The following is a 14,950-nucleotide window of genomic DNA, read 5'->3' on the forward strand; positions in this document are numbered from 1 at the left end:
GCAGAATCTTGGATTTTTTCACTTTCCTGTTTGTTTTTGTTCTTTTTGCATTTTCGTCATCTATTACGATTTTAAATATGATTGTGATGCTTATAGGATATAGCAAATGGAGGTTAGAACTGTTTTGTTTTGGACAAGTGTCTTCTTTTTTTCAGTAAACTTCCTGTTCAATTTTCATTTGATTTAAACTTCTTTTCGTTTTGTTTTGTTTAGAATATAAACTGGGACGATTTAGCTGCCAAAAAAGTATCAGCTCCATTTAAACCAGTAATCAGAGATGAGCTGGACGTCAGCAACTTTGCAGAAGAGTTTACAGAAATGGATCCAACATATTCTCCTGCAGCCACCCCTCAGACTTCAGAAAGAATATTTCAGGTATTCTGGGGGGAAGCTAGCTAGTTTGAAGTATGAATCTTTTCCATTACTGCAAAAGAATGGAAGTGGAGGCAATTTTTGGCATTAATTCCCAATTTTTTGTATTATTATTTTATTTATACGTGTAGACAGTCATATGACAACTTTGAACAAGCCTCACTGGAGATGTGGTTTAACATAGAGCACGGTGGTATCTCCCAATTACAGTTGCTAAATTATGTTATGAATATTCTGATTTCTTTTAAATTGTTTTGAAGTTTTCTATATTTTGTATGCAACATTACTTTTGTGTACAACAATTTCAAACCCTGCTGTTCTCTGATGTCTCAATTCTGTAGGGCTATTCTTTCGTTGCACCTTCTATTTTGTTTAAACGCAATGCAGCTACAGTAGATCCAATTCAGTTTCATATGGGGGATGAACGGCCTGGAATTGCAACTATTGCCAGAAGTGCTATGCTGAAGGTAATAATGATATCAAGAGCTAAATTAATCTGGTTAATTTGGAAGCGTGTAAAATTTTCAAAGCAATAGATGCAGGCTAGGCTAGAGATCACAAAACAGTCATGTTTGCTCCTTATTGGCTCCTCAGGTGATCCAAGCATATATTGCGCTTGTGCTACCATTAAGAAGTGAGAAATGAGAAAATTGTCTAGATTTTCAGGAGATGGAATGTAATAATAATAGTAAATGAACTCCTGATAGTTCTTACTCATCCAACTATAACATGTGTTTTGAAGGTATTTAATCATGTCAGAGTTCCTTTTATGATGTATTTGCCCAAAACTATGTGTAGCTGTGTGAAGGCTTGTAAGAACACCCACTATGGTGATGTCTTCCAGTGAGCACATAGTTTTGTGGATAAATGTGTGCACAACCATTCCTGCTCCTGTTTGTCTGAATATTTTGTACTTTAAGCTATTGTGATAGTAATGCTTTATGTAGTGACTATTCTTGTTTAATGTAACTTAAGATTTGCTCTTTGTTAGAATAAAGTTTATGCATTTGTTAAATACAAATGAAAATATGTATTTTATCCAAGTGAGCTCTTTTACAATTTTTAAATGCAGATGAAAAATTCTCACAATACTTTTTGTCTTTGACTGTGTATACTAAAAGTATTCTGCAGAACTAAACACAGACAGTTTCCTAACAGGACTCTCCATTTTATCATCATTATGAACTGGATCTGAAAGAGAAACCATTGGGAGAAGGAAGTTTTTCCATTTGTCGAAAGTGCTTACACAAGAAAACTAGCCAAGAGTATGCAGTAAAAATAATTAGCAAAAGGTATAAATATTCTATAAGACAATAAAAATATTTTCATTGCTTACTGTCACCCATGGATTAGAAAAATGTTCGCTACATTTTTGAAGTGAGAAAATAATTTTAAAATTATTTTAAAATTAATTCCTATTTGAAAAAATCTACAGAGATATAGAGTAACTTGATTACCTTTAAAAAAAGAGTCTTTTGAAATTAAAGCTTCCTTTAAGCAAATGTTATCCTCATTAGGAAAGAGAAAAGAAGAAACCTGAAAACTGCTTTTATAATTCCCAATTGTAGTTTACCCCTGACTTCCCCTACTTTTGCTCCTAATATGAATACCTTAGAAGACTCTCCTGTCTTTAGAGCTGAGTGATCTGAACATTGGCTTTTGCTAGTTCCATTTCCTAGGCAGCCTAGGACACTATTTTTAAGAAGTATTCGTAGTGTGGTTTGCCTCAGGCCCAAGTAATTTGTTTGTTTGTTTTTGTGAGCCTAAAATGGTATTGGACCATGGCATTATAATTTTTATCTCTTTTGGATGTTCTGAAGGGAGCACTGCAGTGGAGATAGTTGATTTGATTTGTATGTGGGGACTGTCAGGTCCTTTTGTGGAATTCTCCCTCCCTCTTTTTTTTTGGCAATTTCTGCATGGGGAAGAAGGACTCTTTCAGGTCTGGATTGGAGAAGGTTTTTAGCTCCCTTTTGCTCAGTATTCACCAGTAAATATGTCCCTAGCATGCTGTAAAATGATAGCAGGAGAAGAAAGGGAAAGTGTAAATGTTCTGTTACCAAAATGATTGACAGTGATCTCTTCGTCCAAGACATTTGGCTGTACCTCTGTTTTTCCAGACTCTACAAGTCACTATCCACCAGACGTGAGTCTTGTCACACTTTTTCTGCATTGCATAAGCTCTAGAATAAGACACCTAAAGATGTGTGTCTCTGTGTGAGTCAGTTTTCTAAGTTCCTTCTGCTGAGGCTGAGTCAAAACTCCTAGTGCAGTCTGCAGAGTGAGCGAGCTGGACTGGGCACCACAGGTGGGATTCACTTACGAAAACGCAAGCATCTCTCTAGTGCTCTCTATTTAGCTGCTGTTGTGGTTGTCCTATCTGTCCTCCAGTTCCCATCAAGCTTGTATTAGTTTTATGCAGATATTTTCCAGGCTTTCCCAAATGATGTTAAGTAACAGAGTCCGGTTCTAGGTGAGCATTTTAGGCTGAACTAAAGTTCACCCTGCACATTTCACTAGCTGGAAATCACAGGTTAGAATGGGACCTTGGACACCAAGACACTTCTATTCAGGTGATTTCATCTGAAATTCTGTCTTGTGGCTATATTCAGAGAGATTTTTATTTTTCCTCCAAGTGATGCAAGCAGAGCTGCTGGTCAGTACTTGAACTAAAGGATCTAATGTTTCTGGAACACTGTGAGCAAGCTAGTTATTTCCCATAGAAATAAACTTTCAGGAACTGCTGTCTCTCAGTGATACTACTCACAGGTTCTTTTGCACTTTCTCCTTCACCTTGGTGCAACAGGCTAAAGGAAGGTAAGAAGTGGTCTATAAGCAAAGATTTTCTGGGATTGTAGGCTATAAGCAGGCTTGGGAAATGCTTTCCTAGTATTCTGAGGTAGCTATGAACTTAAAGCCTGAAAGATGTGGGCCAGCCTTGAACATAAATCTGTTTAGGTATAAATAATACTATTCTGAGGACCACACTATTCTTCTTAACTCCTGCTAAGGAGAAAAGGACGCTCACCTGCCAGTATTTTTTTGTCCTTCAAAAGCTCTCAGTCTTTCATTCTTACCCATAGCAAAAGTGCCAAAGAAAGTGAATCCTGTACCTAAGAAAACATTTTCATGGTACTTCAGATGGTAGCTCAGATGAAGAGCTGGTCTCCACTGTTGCTTTGTCATTATTGCTCCATCCAACAATTTTATCTGTTTGTCTGAAGCCCAGTAAAATAGTGGAGTCTTGTAAACTTGCTGGAGTTGCTATCTTAAAACTTCCCAAATGTTTTTCTTAATATTATCTGTCTACAAATCTGAGGTGATAAAAATATTTATAGTAGGGAAATATTTGGAAAAGGTCAAGCAGGAGTATCTAAATTCATGATACTGAGCCTTTTCATTCTGTTTCCTGTCTCTGCCTTTTCCTGATATTATTTCCTATGAGATAAAGACTGTCAGAGACAGTTTAAGGGTCAGGAATCACTTGTAGTTTCAACAACAGCAACCAAGATGCAAGCAGAACAGCTTAGTTTACCTCTTGGATATTGGAAGTGTGCAGAAAAACAATCCTGCACAAAATTCTCACTGCATTAAAGTCTCACAAAAGAAGAACACGTGTAGTGAGAGTAATGAGAGAGGTTCTTCCCATGTCATCTACCAGCCCACTCTGCAAGTCAGCTTAGCCATTCTGCTCAGGAGGGTAGAGATTTGGCAAAATTTCTCAGACATTTTTTGGCCCAAAATAAAAACATATTTTTTAGATGAAAATGAAATATTTTGCTTTTTTCCCATTCAAAGAGGGTCTTTAATGTTCATGGTGTTTTCTTTTTTTCTCCTACCAGTATTTCAGTACTTGAAATAGAATTGGCAGATGACTTCCCCTCTGGCCCTAATCTCTGTTCCATTTCAGATTTTTACAAAGGCCTGTCTAGGGGTTCCTGTGTACAGCATAATTCATTTATGGATAACATTATTCTTTTTCTAATAGGAGCTTTTGGTCTCTCAATACAACTTTGCAAGCACTTACCTCATGTAAGAATGGAAGGGGTAGAGCCAAAAATTTGAGTCTTTGAGATAAACCTGACCTAACCTGGATATTTGTAGGAACAGAGGTGAAGTCAAATTGCCCTGGAGTAAGGGAAAGGTTTGTTTTTGATAGAAAATATAATACTTTTTCAGTGCTTACTGTAGCAGCTAGCAAGTTCCAGTTGCATCAAAAATGTTGTCTGGTTGGGGGTGGTGTTTCTGGTCTTAGCTTGTCAGGTTACTTGAAGAGTTGTGCTCAGCTCACTTTAAACATGAATGAGCATCTAATAGTCCTCATGAAGTTGTAATATTCGAAGAGTCTGGGTTACAAGCTATTTAAGAAAATAAATATAATACTTTTTAAGTGCAGTTTGCTCAGTAAAATTGGATTAAAATGACTGCTCAATTTTTCCAGAATGGAAGCCAATACCCAGAGAGAAATAACAGCCTTGAAACTCTGCGAAGCACACCCCAATGTAGTGAAGTTGCATGAAGTTTATCACGATCAGGTAATTTAAAGAAGCTATAATCAGTACAGATCCAAAATCTAACTTTTTGTCTCCCTAAAAACTTGTCTTCTTATATGACACTATTGCATTTATGTAAAGAAATAAATGGGTTGAAATAGGGAAAACACCAACAATCTTCAATCTCAGTGAAATCAATAGCAACATCATCGTCGGAGATTTGGTCCCTGTAATTGATCTGATGCATTACAAGCAGCAATTTTAACTATTTGAGCTCTGAAAACCTACCACACTGTTTTTTATTTTTCTGGTTTTAGCTTCACACGTTTCTAGTGATGGAGTTGCTTAAGGGAGGAGAATTGCTTGAACGTATTCAGAAGAAGAAACACTTCAGTGAGACGGAAGCCAGTCACATTATGCGCAGACTTGTTTCAGCTGTGAGCCATATGCATGACGTAGGAGTAGTCCACAGAGATCTGAAACCTGAGGTACTGCAGTTGCTTGTATATTAAGTTACTAAGCATCTACAATATTTTTGTATGTCTTTGGTTTTTATTACAGATTTTTTAAAAACAAAACAGCACCTTTTTAGCAAATTCTATTGATAGATTTCTGTTCATAGGTAAAAGTAACTATCATGAAACACTCAATTTTGTAAACAATTTACACTGATTTGTTTAAAAAATTTTTTGGCTGAGAGACAGTTTTGTTTTTGCAAGAAGTACCTATTTTTTTCTGTGTGAAACAGCTTATGAGCAGGGCTGGTTTACTTGGGTATTTCACCTGTACAGTTCCGTTTTTATTTAATCTTCATTTCCTTCATAGGGCTTGCAACATCCCTGTACTATTTTACCTCCCACTTAAACACAAAATGAACCACAAACTAACATAAACTGTTACTAAAGATGTGTGATTTGATTTGGTTTCAGAGAGTTCAATAGTTTCTCGAGAGAAAATACTATGTTATTTAATACATACTTTTCAATAATTACTTGTTCTGAGCCTTGATGGTGGTTTTTATCGTGCAGCAGTGTTTTGTTCCCTCCAGTAATTCACTTTAGTGTATGAACGGTTCACCACAGGCTTTGATCTGCTGCCTGACACCAATATTTACTCTTGTTGGTGTTTGTCAGCCATGGGCTTGGAGGGATGTTCAGGGACTGTTTAGCCTTGGAATAGTCTAAATTCATGCTAGCTCATTGAGCAAGGGCACTGTTTTATTGATGATCACAGTTATAACTCAGCAGTCTGCTGCACTCTACCCATCCCGAGTTTGAAATGCTCTCACGTTGCTGCTGCTGTTTCATCCTTCTGTAACATAACTTGTGTTCTATGACGAACCTGCCTCTTTTGTAGCATTTCCAATTCAATAGGTAAAATGTTTTTCCAGATGATGGTATTGAAGTGTTTCTGAAAATCAATTCAAAACCTAAGCTTTTTGAAAGCACCTTTTTACTGGAGGCTGCATACTACAAAAACAATGCAATAAAAGCAGGGTTATTGCGAAAATGTGGTGTGTCAGTTGAAAATACAGCTCTTAAAAAATTGTCTTTGCTCACGCCATCAAGGGAACAAAACAGCTTTAGAAACAAGTCATTGTTAAGAGGACAAAATGTAGAAATCACTTGTCTTCCTTTTACATTTTATCATCATCTTGAATATAAAGGCCAGATTTAGTAAAGCTTCCGCCGAATGGTTGCTGAGGAAGTCTTCAGTTCTCCAGCCTGTTCAGGAACAGAAGTTTGGAAGTCCGAGTAATGAAGGGTTAGGCAGCAATTTGCAGAATGTGTTGCCTTTATAAAGATGGACTGAACCATCCTGTCTCCTTCCTGCTTGTGGTTTTGAAAGCCACTATTTTAGGTTCATTCATGGACTTAGTATAGCATTTGCAGTCTTCTCAATATAGATGTGGTCTGTGCACCTTGCTGTAAAATGATACGTAAGAGACCGTGTTGTTCTTCCAGCAGTTCCAAGTTATTTGATATTCAGCTTTGGCATCTAATATGATGCTGATAAATCTATTTTAATGAATATGGATAGTTACATTTTAGTGATGGTGATATTTTTGTTAATTATTATTTTTTAAAAAAACACAGTCTAAAAAGTTCTTCAGCTTACACAGTAGGAATTAGACAAAATACATTGCTTTACAAGATAGCAGAAAATATTGGATGGGAGAACAAAAACAACAGTAAGTTCACTGAAATTCAGAATTCACACGCCATGTATGACCATGTGGAGTTCTTGGAGGAGTTGGACTATGTCTGTGAAGTGACCATGTAGATGTTTACCTATGATTTGGGCCAAGGCCCAGGCCGAGCTATTATATGTTTTTACATTTTTCCAAAGTGTATATGGAGAAACATAAATGCTTGGGAAAGCCCTGGGCTTGGCCCAAATCTACTTCTGCTGGAGAAGACAGAGGAGGAAGTTGGGGTAAAAGGGAACAGGAAACTTGTGCCTTGCCAGCCTGCAGATTCAAAGAAATGAGACAGATGCCCAGTTGTTACTTGCAAGAATAATGCCATGTAAATGGAAAAAAGGAACTGCAGTTCTGCCATTACACGTCTTTCTGAGCATTCTGTTTGTGGATTTTGATATTCTTAGAATGTGCTCGTCTCCTTAAAAGTAATGCTATGGGATTGGGTTTGGGTTTTTTGTTTGCTTGTTTGATTGGTTTTTTAGTTCTGCTTTTTTGCCCCTCTCTTCTCCTCCAATGTTTCCCATTTCCCCTTTATTCTCTAGAAAATAGTTTTCAGAAATAACAAATGCAAAAAAAAAAAAAAAAAAGAAATCATAACTATTAAGTATTCGAACCAACTTTCTGACCAATGCTAGTATTAATTTTGTTTGTTTTTCAGAATTTATTGTTTACAGATGAAAGTGATAATTCAGAAATAAAAATAATTGATTTTGGCTTTGCTCGTTTAAAACCACCTGATAATCAGCCCCTTAAGACTCCGTGTTTTACTCTTCATTATGCTGCCCCAGAACTCTTGAATCACAATGGTTATGATGAATCCTGTGACCTCTGGAGTTTGGGGGTCATTTTGGTGAGTGATATTTATTTATCTTACTCTGTATCTTACTTTTTTGTTAAAATGTAAAGGACTTGAAACAATTTTAAACTTCAATTGGCTGCGTATTGATTTTGAGTGAGGTAAAGATGCTGGTGCAGAAAGCTTTGGTGTCTCCAAAGATGGATGTTTCCCAGGGTGGAGATGTTTTTTTCCTAAGCAGTGGATTAAATTAAACATTTCTGGGAATGGAAAAAACAGTCTGGGAATTGAAACAGACTGGTTCTCGAAATGAAAGTTTCTCATTAGAAGATTTTATAGGTATCTATATAATCTTCTGACAGTTTCAGTTCACAGAAGGAATCAGCCTGCAGGCTGCATTCTGATTTAAAAAAATAATAATTTTAGCAGATATAAATTGGATGAAACTGTCTAGGTGTTTTGTTAGTAGCTTCTTAAAATACATATATTTTTTATTATTACAAGTTTTTAGATAGACTTGCAAGTTACCTATTATCTGTCTGTTTTTCTATGTCTGTTCTTGAGATTATTTGTACTAATAGAAGTTCAGTGGTGCTGTGCAAACAACAACAACTGAGCATTCAGTAAATATACAGTAGAATTGTCAACAAATAGACAGTACTGGCTAATATTACTTTTGTTCTCCTGGCAGTATACAATGCTATCAGGACAGGTACCGTTTCAGTCTCAAGACAAAAGCTTAACATGCACGAGTGCATTGGAAATTATGAAGAAAATAAAAAAGGGAGAATTTTCTTTTGAAGGGGAAGCTTGGAAAAATGTTTCCGAAGAGGCCAAAGAGTTAATTCAAGGTATGTACTCACAAAGACCACATGGCTTATATTCTTAGTTCCAAAGATGAAATGTAGACAACAATACAATACCTAGATACTGGTTGTCAGCATGAGATACCTACCCTGACACAGTAGCACCCACAGCTGCAGTTACCTCCGAGCCTGTAGCGCCTGGAGTGGATCGACGAGGCCGGGCACACCAGACTGGCATTCAGAATTGCCGCCAAAATCTCACACAGAATTTTCTACTGCTATGAGGTGTTGGTAGAGGAAGAGCTTGTACATTTCTTGGGGTCAGAAGAAACTAAAGAGCTTTTCAAAACTGTAGCAAAGTCATTGTATTAAAACATATTTCTTCTTTCTGAGTATGTGTGGAAGCAGATTTGTAAGGATGTGCTCTGGTAAAAATGTAGGCATCTCCAGTGGCAGGCAGTGATTCCGAGAATTACTCTGCTGAACTGCATCTATGATATGTTTTAAGTGAATAATTCCTTTTGTAGTTAAATCTGAAATAGTAGTTTTGTAGTTCTGTTGAGTCTCTTGTCAAGGAGAGAGCTATCTCATAAATGAATTATCTTAAGAGTTATCAAACAATTAAAGAGCAATTTCTGACTTTTAATGAGTCTTCTGAAGAGGATTTTTAAGAGCATCTACTGCAGTGATAGTTTTACACTGAGAGCCTTATCTAAGATAAATATTAACCTATCTAGGATAAATATTGGCATGACTTGGTTACCAAAACAATGCACAGGGTTTTCTTACAGATTTTTGTTTAGTCTATTAACAGATGCTAGGTAATTACTCATGAATTAAGTGCATATAATACATTTCTACTAGGACTTCTGACAGTGGATCCGAACAAAAGGATTAAAATGTCCAGCTTGAGATACAATGAATGGCTCCAGGATGGGAGCCAGTTGTCCTCCAACCCTTTAATGACTCCTGATAACTTGGGCTCTTCCGGAGGTGCAGTGCATACATATGTCAAAGCCACCTTTCATGTAAGTTCGAACAAATTGAATGTCGTACTATTTTTTTTATGTGTTAATCTAGATTTTTGTGATATTGGGGTTTTATTAGTTAAGACATTATTTGTACTTGGACTTCTGTGATTGTCTGTGACTGTAAATTTTTCTGTGTACCTAATGGTTATGAGTGAGTACTGTGAAATAGAGTGATGAGCTGAATTTCTTGAAAACTTACATTGAGGTTTTCAGGACTGAGACAGCTGTTTATGAAATGGCTATTATAAATATGTTATTTTGAGAAATATATTAAAAGGTCTTTAATGCTTTGCTTAGAAATGAATTCTTCTGTTTAACTTAAATCACTTTGCATTTTTTTAGTCCTTCTTATCAAGGAAATCAAAGAAAATTTCTGGCATATATCTGTTTCATATTTTTACTATCATGGATACATTTTTAGTGGATGTGTTAGTCTACTGATATAAACTTATCTTAAATGTTTAAGTTGTAACTGTATTATACAAATGTAATATTGATTCTTATAATACCTTCTACTGAATATAAACTGTTATCAAACAGGTTGATGCCAAAATACTTGTAAGGATTTACTGTCAAGAAAAAGAAAAGAAAAGAATAGTTACATGCAGATGTCACGATAATGCAAAATGATTAGAAAAGTTGAAATAAAAACTGTAATTTAACTAAGGCAAACTAATTTCTGGAAGTATAATCTTGAGTGGTTTTTAGGCTAAATAAAAAATATTTCAAAATTAAACACAGTGGCAAATGTCCATTAATAATAGTATTAGGTATTATTCAAATACAGATAATGACAAACTGACTGTTGAGTAAATGTAAAGGCCATTGCTATAGTTGCAGTAAGAAATGTCAAGAAATCATAGTATGCCTTACCACAGAGCATTCATACTAGCCTAGAGCCACAAAGTGTTTTAAACCCTATAAAAAAATACTTAGAATTGCCTTTTCTTCTTAAACAGGCCTTTAACAAGTACAAAAGGGAAGGATTTTGTCTCCAGAATGTTGACAAGGCCCCTCTCGCCAAGAGAAGGAAAATGAAAAAAACAAGTACAAGCACAGAGACACGTAGCAGCTCCAGTGAAAGCTCCCATTCTTCCTCCTCCCATTCTCATGGTAAAACTACACCTACAAAGACGCTGCAGCCAACAAACCCTACAGACAGCAATAACCCCGAAACCATCTTCCAGTTCTCTGACTGAAAAGCAGAGAATATCATGTCTTGAAGACCTAAGTGTTTATGAACTTGGTAGTGGCTGTATTGTCCTCCCCCTCCTTTCTTCCTGGGGGCTTACAGGCCTCGGGAATGTCTGTTGCTTTAAAAATGTATTTCGGTCATACTTTTTAGCTTTGTATTTCAGTACTTTTGTTTTTAGCATTAAGTTTAGTATCACTGGATATGGTCTAATACTATTATACAACCAGCATTGTACTCTCTTAGGGCTCAGTTACCAGCGTGCAGCCAAGCTCCAGGTAAGGAGCTTTGCTGCTCCTGGTACAGCTTAGCGGAAGATTGTTTCTCAGTGTCAAAATCTTCCTCCCAGTTTCCTCCCCACTGCTCAAAGAAAGGAATGCTCTGGTAAATCGTATCAGTTTTGTGGATCTTGTCCTTTTGTCTGGCTGACAGAAAAATGTCATAGAATTTGATTCTTCCTTCATGCAAAAAATCAAATATATTTTCAATATAGTTCTTCAAGACCTTTTAAATTTGTGATTATATTTTATCCCAGGTATTTGAAATCTAAGAACAAAATGAAGCATTCGGAACTCTTCATGTGTTGTTATTTTTAAAAATTACTCCACATATCTTGCTTTCAACAACTGGGAATATAAATCGTGGATATTTCTTTTTATTTATTTTTTAAGCATCTAAAGTAATAGATGCCTAATAAGGTGAGGTGACCAGTACTGTGATGCAATATTTTTATTTGTACTTTTTGAAGTTACTGACTTTTAAAATGTTTTACAGATTCTAAAATGTAATGATATATAACAGAGAAAGTGAAATTTCATATTGAGTGCTTTGGAAAATGGTCACATGTTAAAAAATATATTTCAAGAGTTAATTTATATTTTCTTTTTATATTTACACAATTTTAAAATACTGAGATTTTTTTAAAGATGCAAAAACTCCAGTTTCAATATTTGTTATTATAGGGTCCATACAAAATGTATACCAAGTTATTTGAATTCTACATTGTGCAAATACGGCAGTTGATTTAATAGTTACTGTAAAGTATTAGGATATATGTTTTCGTTTTGCACTTTATAGCATCGAAATGAGATGCTTTGTAATAAAGTGCACACAGATCTTTTTTCCTACAAGGTGCTGGGCACTTTTTTGCTGGCTTGAATCACCTGAAGCCCACCTGAAGTTGGTGGCTGTTGCCATTGTGAAGGAGAACCGTGTACTTTGCAGGAGTGAATCCCTGTATATTATCCAGTGTTTTCATTCCTTCCTTTAAATTGCAGAGCTCTTTCTCGCTTGCTTACATTGTATGTAACAAATACTAGACCTGGGCACCTTGTGTAGTGTAGTTATTAACAACTCATGCACTGGGAATACTAAAGGGAAATTATATTGAACACTGTGCTTCACAACTTGCTCACTGCGGGGTTCCGCAGCGACGGATTTCCTACTGTGATAGTATAGTATGTACATAACTGTTTAGAATCATAAATGTGACAAACATTATCAGCGAGAAGCTGATGAAAGTTAAATTGATCAGCGTATTTTGTAAGTTTATGGAGAGCACTTTTATTGCTCCTACTCTCAACGACTAGGCTCCTGTTTTGCAAATAACTTATGCATGTGAGTCTTTCCACTGAAATGAGAGACTCGTTGTGAAAAGTTAGGCATATGGTTAAAATTGTGTGATGGAAGATGAATTGAATAGGATATTTTGTTAATAGCTTACTGTATTTTAAAGTAAACTTAATCCAAACCCTATGCAAAAAAAAAGTTATAGGAATTGTTTATATTAGTGGTTTTATTTATAGAATTACATCAGATATCAGTATTGATAAATACAACACATCCATGTTTACAGGGATTGTGTGTATCAAAATAAGGCTTTGAAGTCCAACATGTTTGTTCTATGTTTCTTTAATATTAATAATGGCATTCTGAGGTTTGGGAATTGCTCATGTGAATTGCTTTACTACTTTCTTGATGTGAATGTCAACAGTAATTGCAGCATTAATTTCAGGTTGATGTGAATATTGAGATTTGCACTGTTTATGTAGAAGTAGTATATTAAGATCAGTATATGTGCTAATAACACAACCAGTTTTAAGTGACCGGTGTTAAAATATTGAAAAATAATTGTCAATGTAATATATGCAAGTTTGCTTTCTGAATGCTTTCTTTGGAAGTAATCTCAACAGTGAACATGGCTCATTTGTAAAGAAATACCTTCCGTCTCCCCAATAAACTTGCTGTAAATACAGAAAAAAAATCACAATTAATACTTGTTATGCAGACAGTTCAAGTGTTATGCAGACAGTTCAGGTTGTTGGTGAAGTTCAGTGGCTTGCACTTTGAGGAGCTCTTGCCACGGTATTTGTTTTCTTCACAGTGGATATAGCAAAAAAAAAGCTGTTTTGGGATTTGATTTCATTTAAGTATAAGAAGGTCTTGAGTACTAAATGGATTTGGAATATTGTGACCCCACTGAAATAAATTTTTAGAGTTAGAAACATAATATAGTTGTTTTCCTCTTGGGAAATTTAAACTGATGCCTTTTTATATCTTTATAGAAATTTAATAAAAATGAATAAAATATTAAAATAAAAAGGAACGCTCACACAAGCTACTAAATGCTACAGCAAATGGTTTTCTTGGCAGTTTTTTTCCACAGTTTCTCACAATTTTTGTAAGAGACTGCAATGAATTTGAAATTGTTGAAACTCACATGAATGCATATATATCACTTTTATGAAAGACAACTTTTATATGAGCATATTTCTGTTTTTCTTGTGCTCTAACAGCAGATTAAAGAAAAAATTTCAATGGGATAATTGTTTTGCATGGGTGAGTACTCTTAGGTGTTGACTTGTGTTTGCTTTGAAGAATGGCCAAAATAAAGATCACCTCTTGCTTTCTTCTGCCTGCGGACAGCAGAGCTCTTCAGGATGTGTGAGTCTGAGCTGCCTGAATTTACAGATTAGCAGCTTTACCTAAATGACTGCTGATCTCCCTTTAATGAAGTGTATTGCAAACCGTGCAGCTCGAAAGCCGTTCACCTCTTTTTGCACGTCTCTTGCAAGCTCATTACTCTGGACAAAAACAACAAAAAAAAACCCTCCTATTTCTGCTAAATCTACTGGCCATCCAAGTGCTTTAGATAATTTATAATAAAAGACCATGGACTGTTTTTTGTCATAGTTGTACTGCTGTTCCAAATCTGAAGTACAGAAACCAATGCTCATGTGCTGATGCACATGAGTTCTTTGCCCTTTTCCATGGCTCTCTTTTTGAACAAAATAATTCCAGCACAGCCACGTTCCCTAGTGGGACCAGGAACAGAACCCTTTCTTGGCAGAAAATGTCCATAGGGTTATCACATATGTTGTAGTTTTGGTGTAGTGTTGTCGAGGTGACTTTTAATGTGTGTTATGTGCATGTATGTGGATACATGCTGTATTGCACATCTTGGCCTCTGTTTAAAAGGATCTGCATTATTTTAAGAGAACTCCTGTTTGGAAATGAGTTCTCGACCTGCACAAATTCAGAGGACCAGGCCGGGGAACTGCAGAAAGCCGTGGGAGATCAGAGGTGAAGGGCTTCTAAGAGGAGGTTTTCTACAGTAAATGTCCAATATTTTACTACACTCTTTCCACGTGCCCGTTGTGTTCACTGAATTGCAGACTTCCTTCCCAATTGATTTCTGTATTTCATTACCTCTGTACCTGTCTGTGTGCATGCACATGTGTCTTCTCTACATGGTATCTATCTAGATGGTACTCCCATCTCTTCAGTTGAGATGATTTTCTTATTCCATAGATATGGTTCTAAGGCATTTTGACCAGATTGGTGGCCCTTGTTTTCTTTACAGTCTTTCTTCCCATATGTGATAGTGCCTCCTTTTAGAGGCTGGAATTCTCAGCTGGAATATGAAGGAATACCAAATCCGATATTTCATGTGGAAAACTTTTGGAAGGGTGTGACAGAAAAAATGGAAAGGCTTGCTTTTCTTTTATATACAATGTATGCTGAAAATAGAACTTGACATTTTCTGCCACTTTGAGTT

General features: G+C 36.0%; 1 protein-coding gene across 2 annotated transcripts in view; it reads left to right on the forward strand.

The window, feature by feature from the left end:
• Window positions 1-14,142, forward strand: part of RPS6KA5 (ribosomal protein S6 kinase A5) — a 62,355-nt gene extending 48,213 nt beyond the window's left edge. The window contains exons 9-17 of one of the 2 annotated variants that reach the window (XM_026046459.1): window positions 214-375; window positions 714-839; window positions 1,531-1,664; window positions 4,814-4,907; window positions 5,183-5,353; window positions 7,727-7,918; window positions 8,556-8,715; window positions 9,535-9,698; window positions 10,661-14,142. In XM_026046459.1, the coding sequence (XP_025902244.1) occupies window positions 214-375; window positions 714-839; window positions 1,531-1,664; window positions 4,814-4,907; window positions 5,183-5,353; window positions 7,727-7,918; window positions 8,556-8,715; window positions 9,535-9,698; window positions 10,661-10,900 (1,443 nt within the window). In that variant the 3' untranslated portion in view covers window positions 10,901-14,142. The remainder of the gene's footprint in view (window positions 1-213; window positions 376-713; window positions 840-1,530; window positions 1,665-4,813; window positions 4,908-5,182; window positions 5,354-7,726; window positions 7,919-8,555; window positions 8,716-9,534; window positions 9,699-10,660) is intronic. The other variant, XM_026046466.1, reaches the window with a different exon arrangement.
• Window positions 14,143-14,950: the final 808 nt, after the last annotated feature.

The sequence above is a fragment of the Nothoprocta perdicaria genome, unplaced genomic scaffold (assembly GCF_003342845.1).
Source record: "Nothoprocta perdicaria isolate Ctin4 unplaced genomic scaffold, notPer1 scaffold_108, whole genome shotgun sequence".
Taxonomy (NCBI): Eukaryota; Metazoa; Chordata; class Aves; order Tinamiformes; family Tinamidae; genus Nothoprocta; species Nothoprocta perdicaria.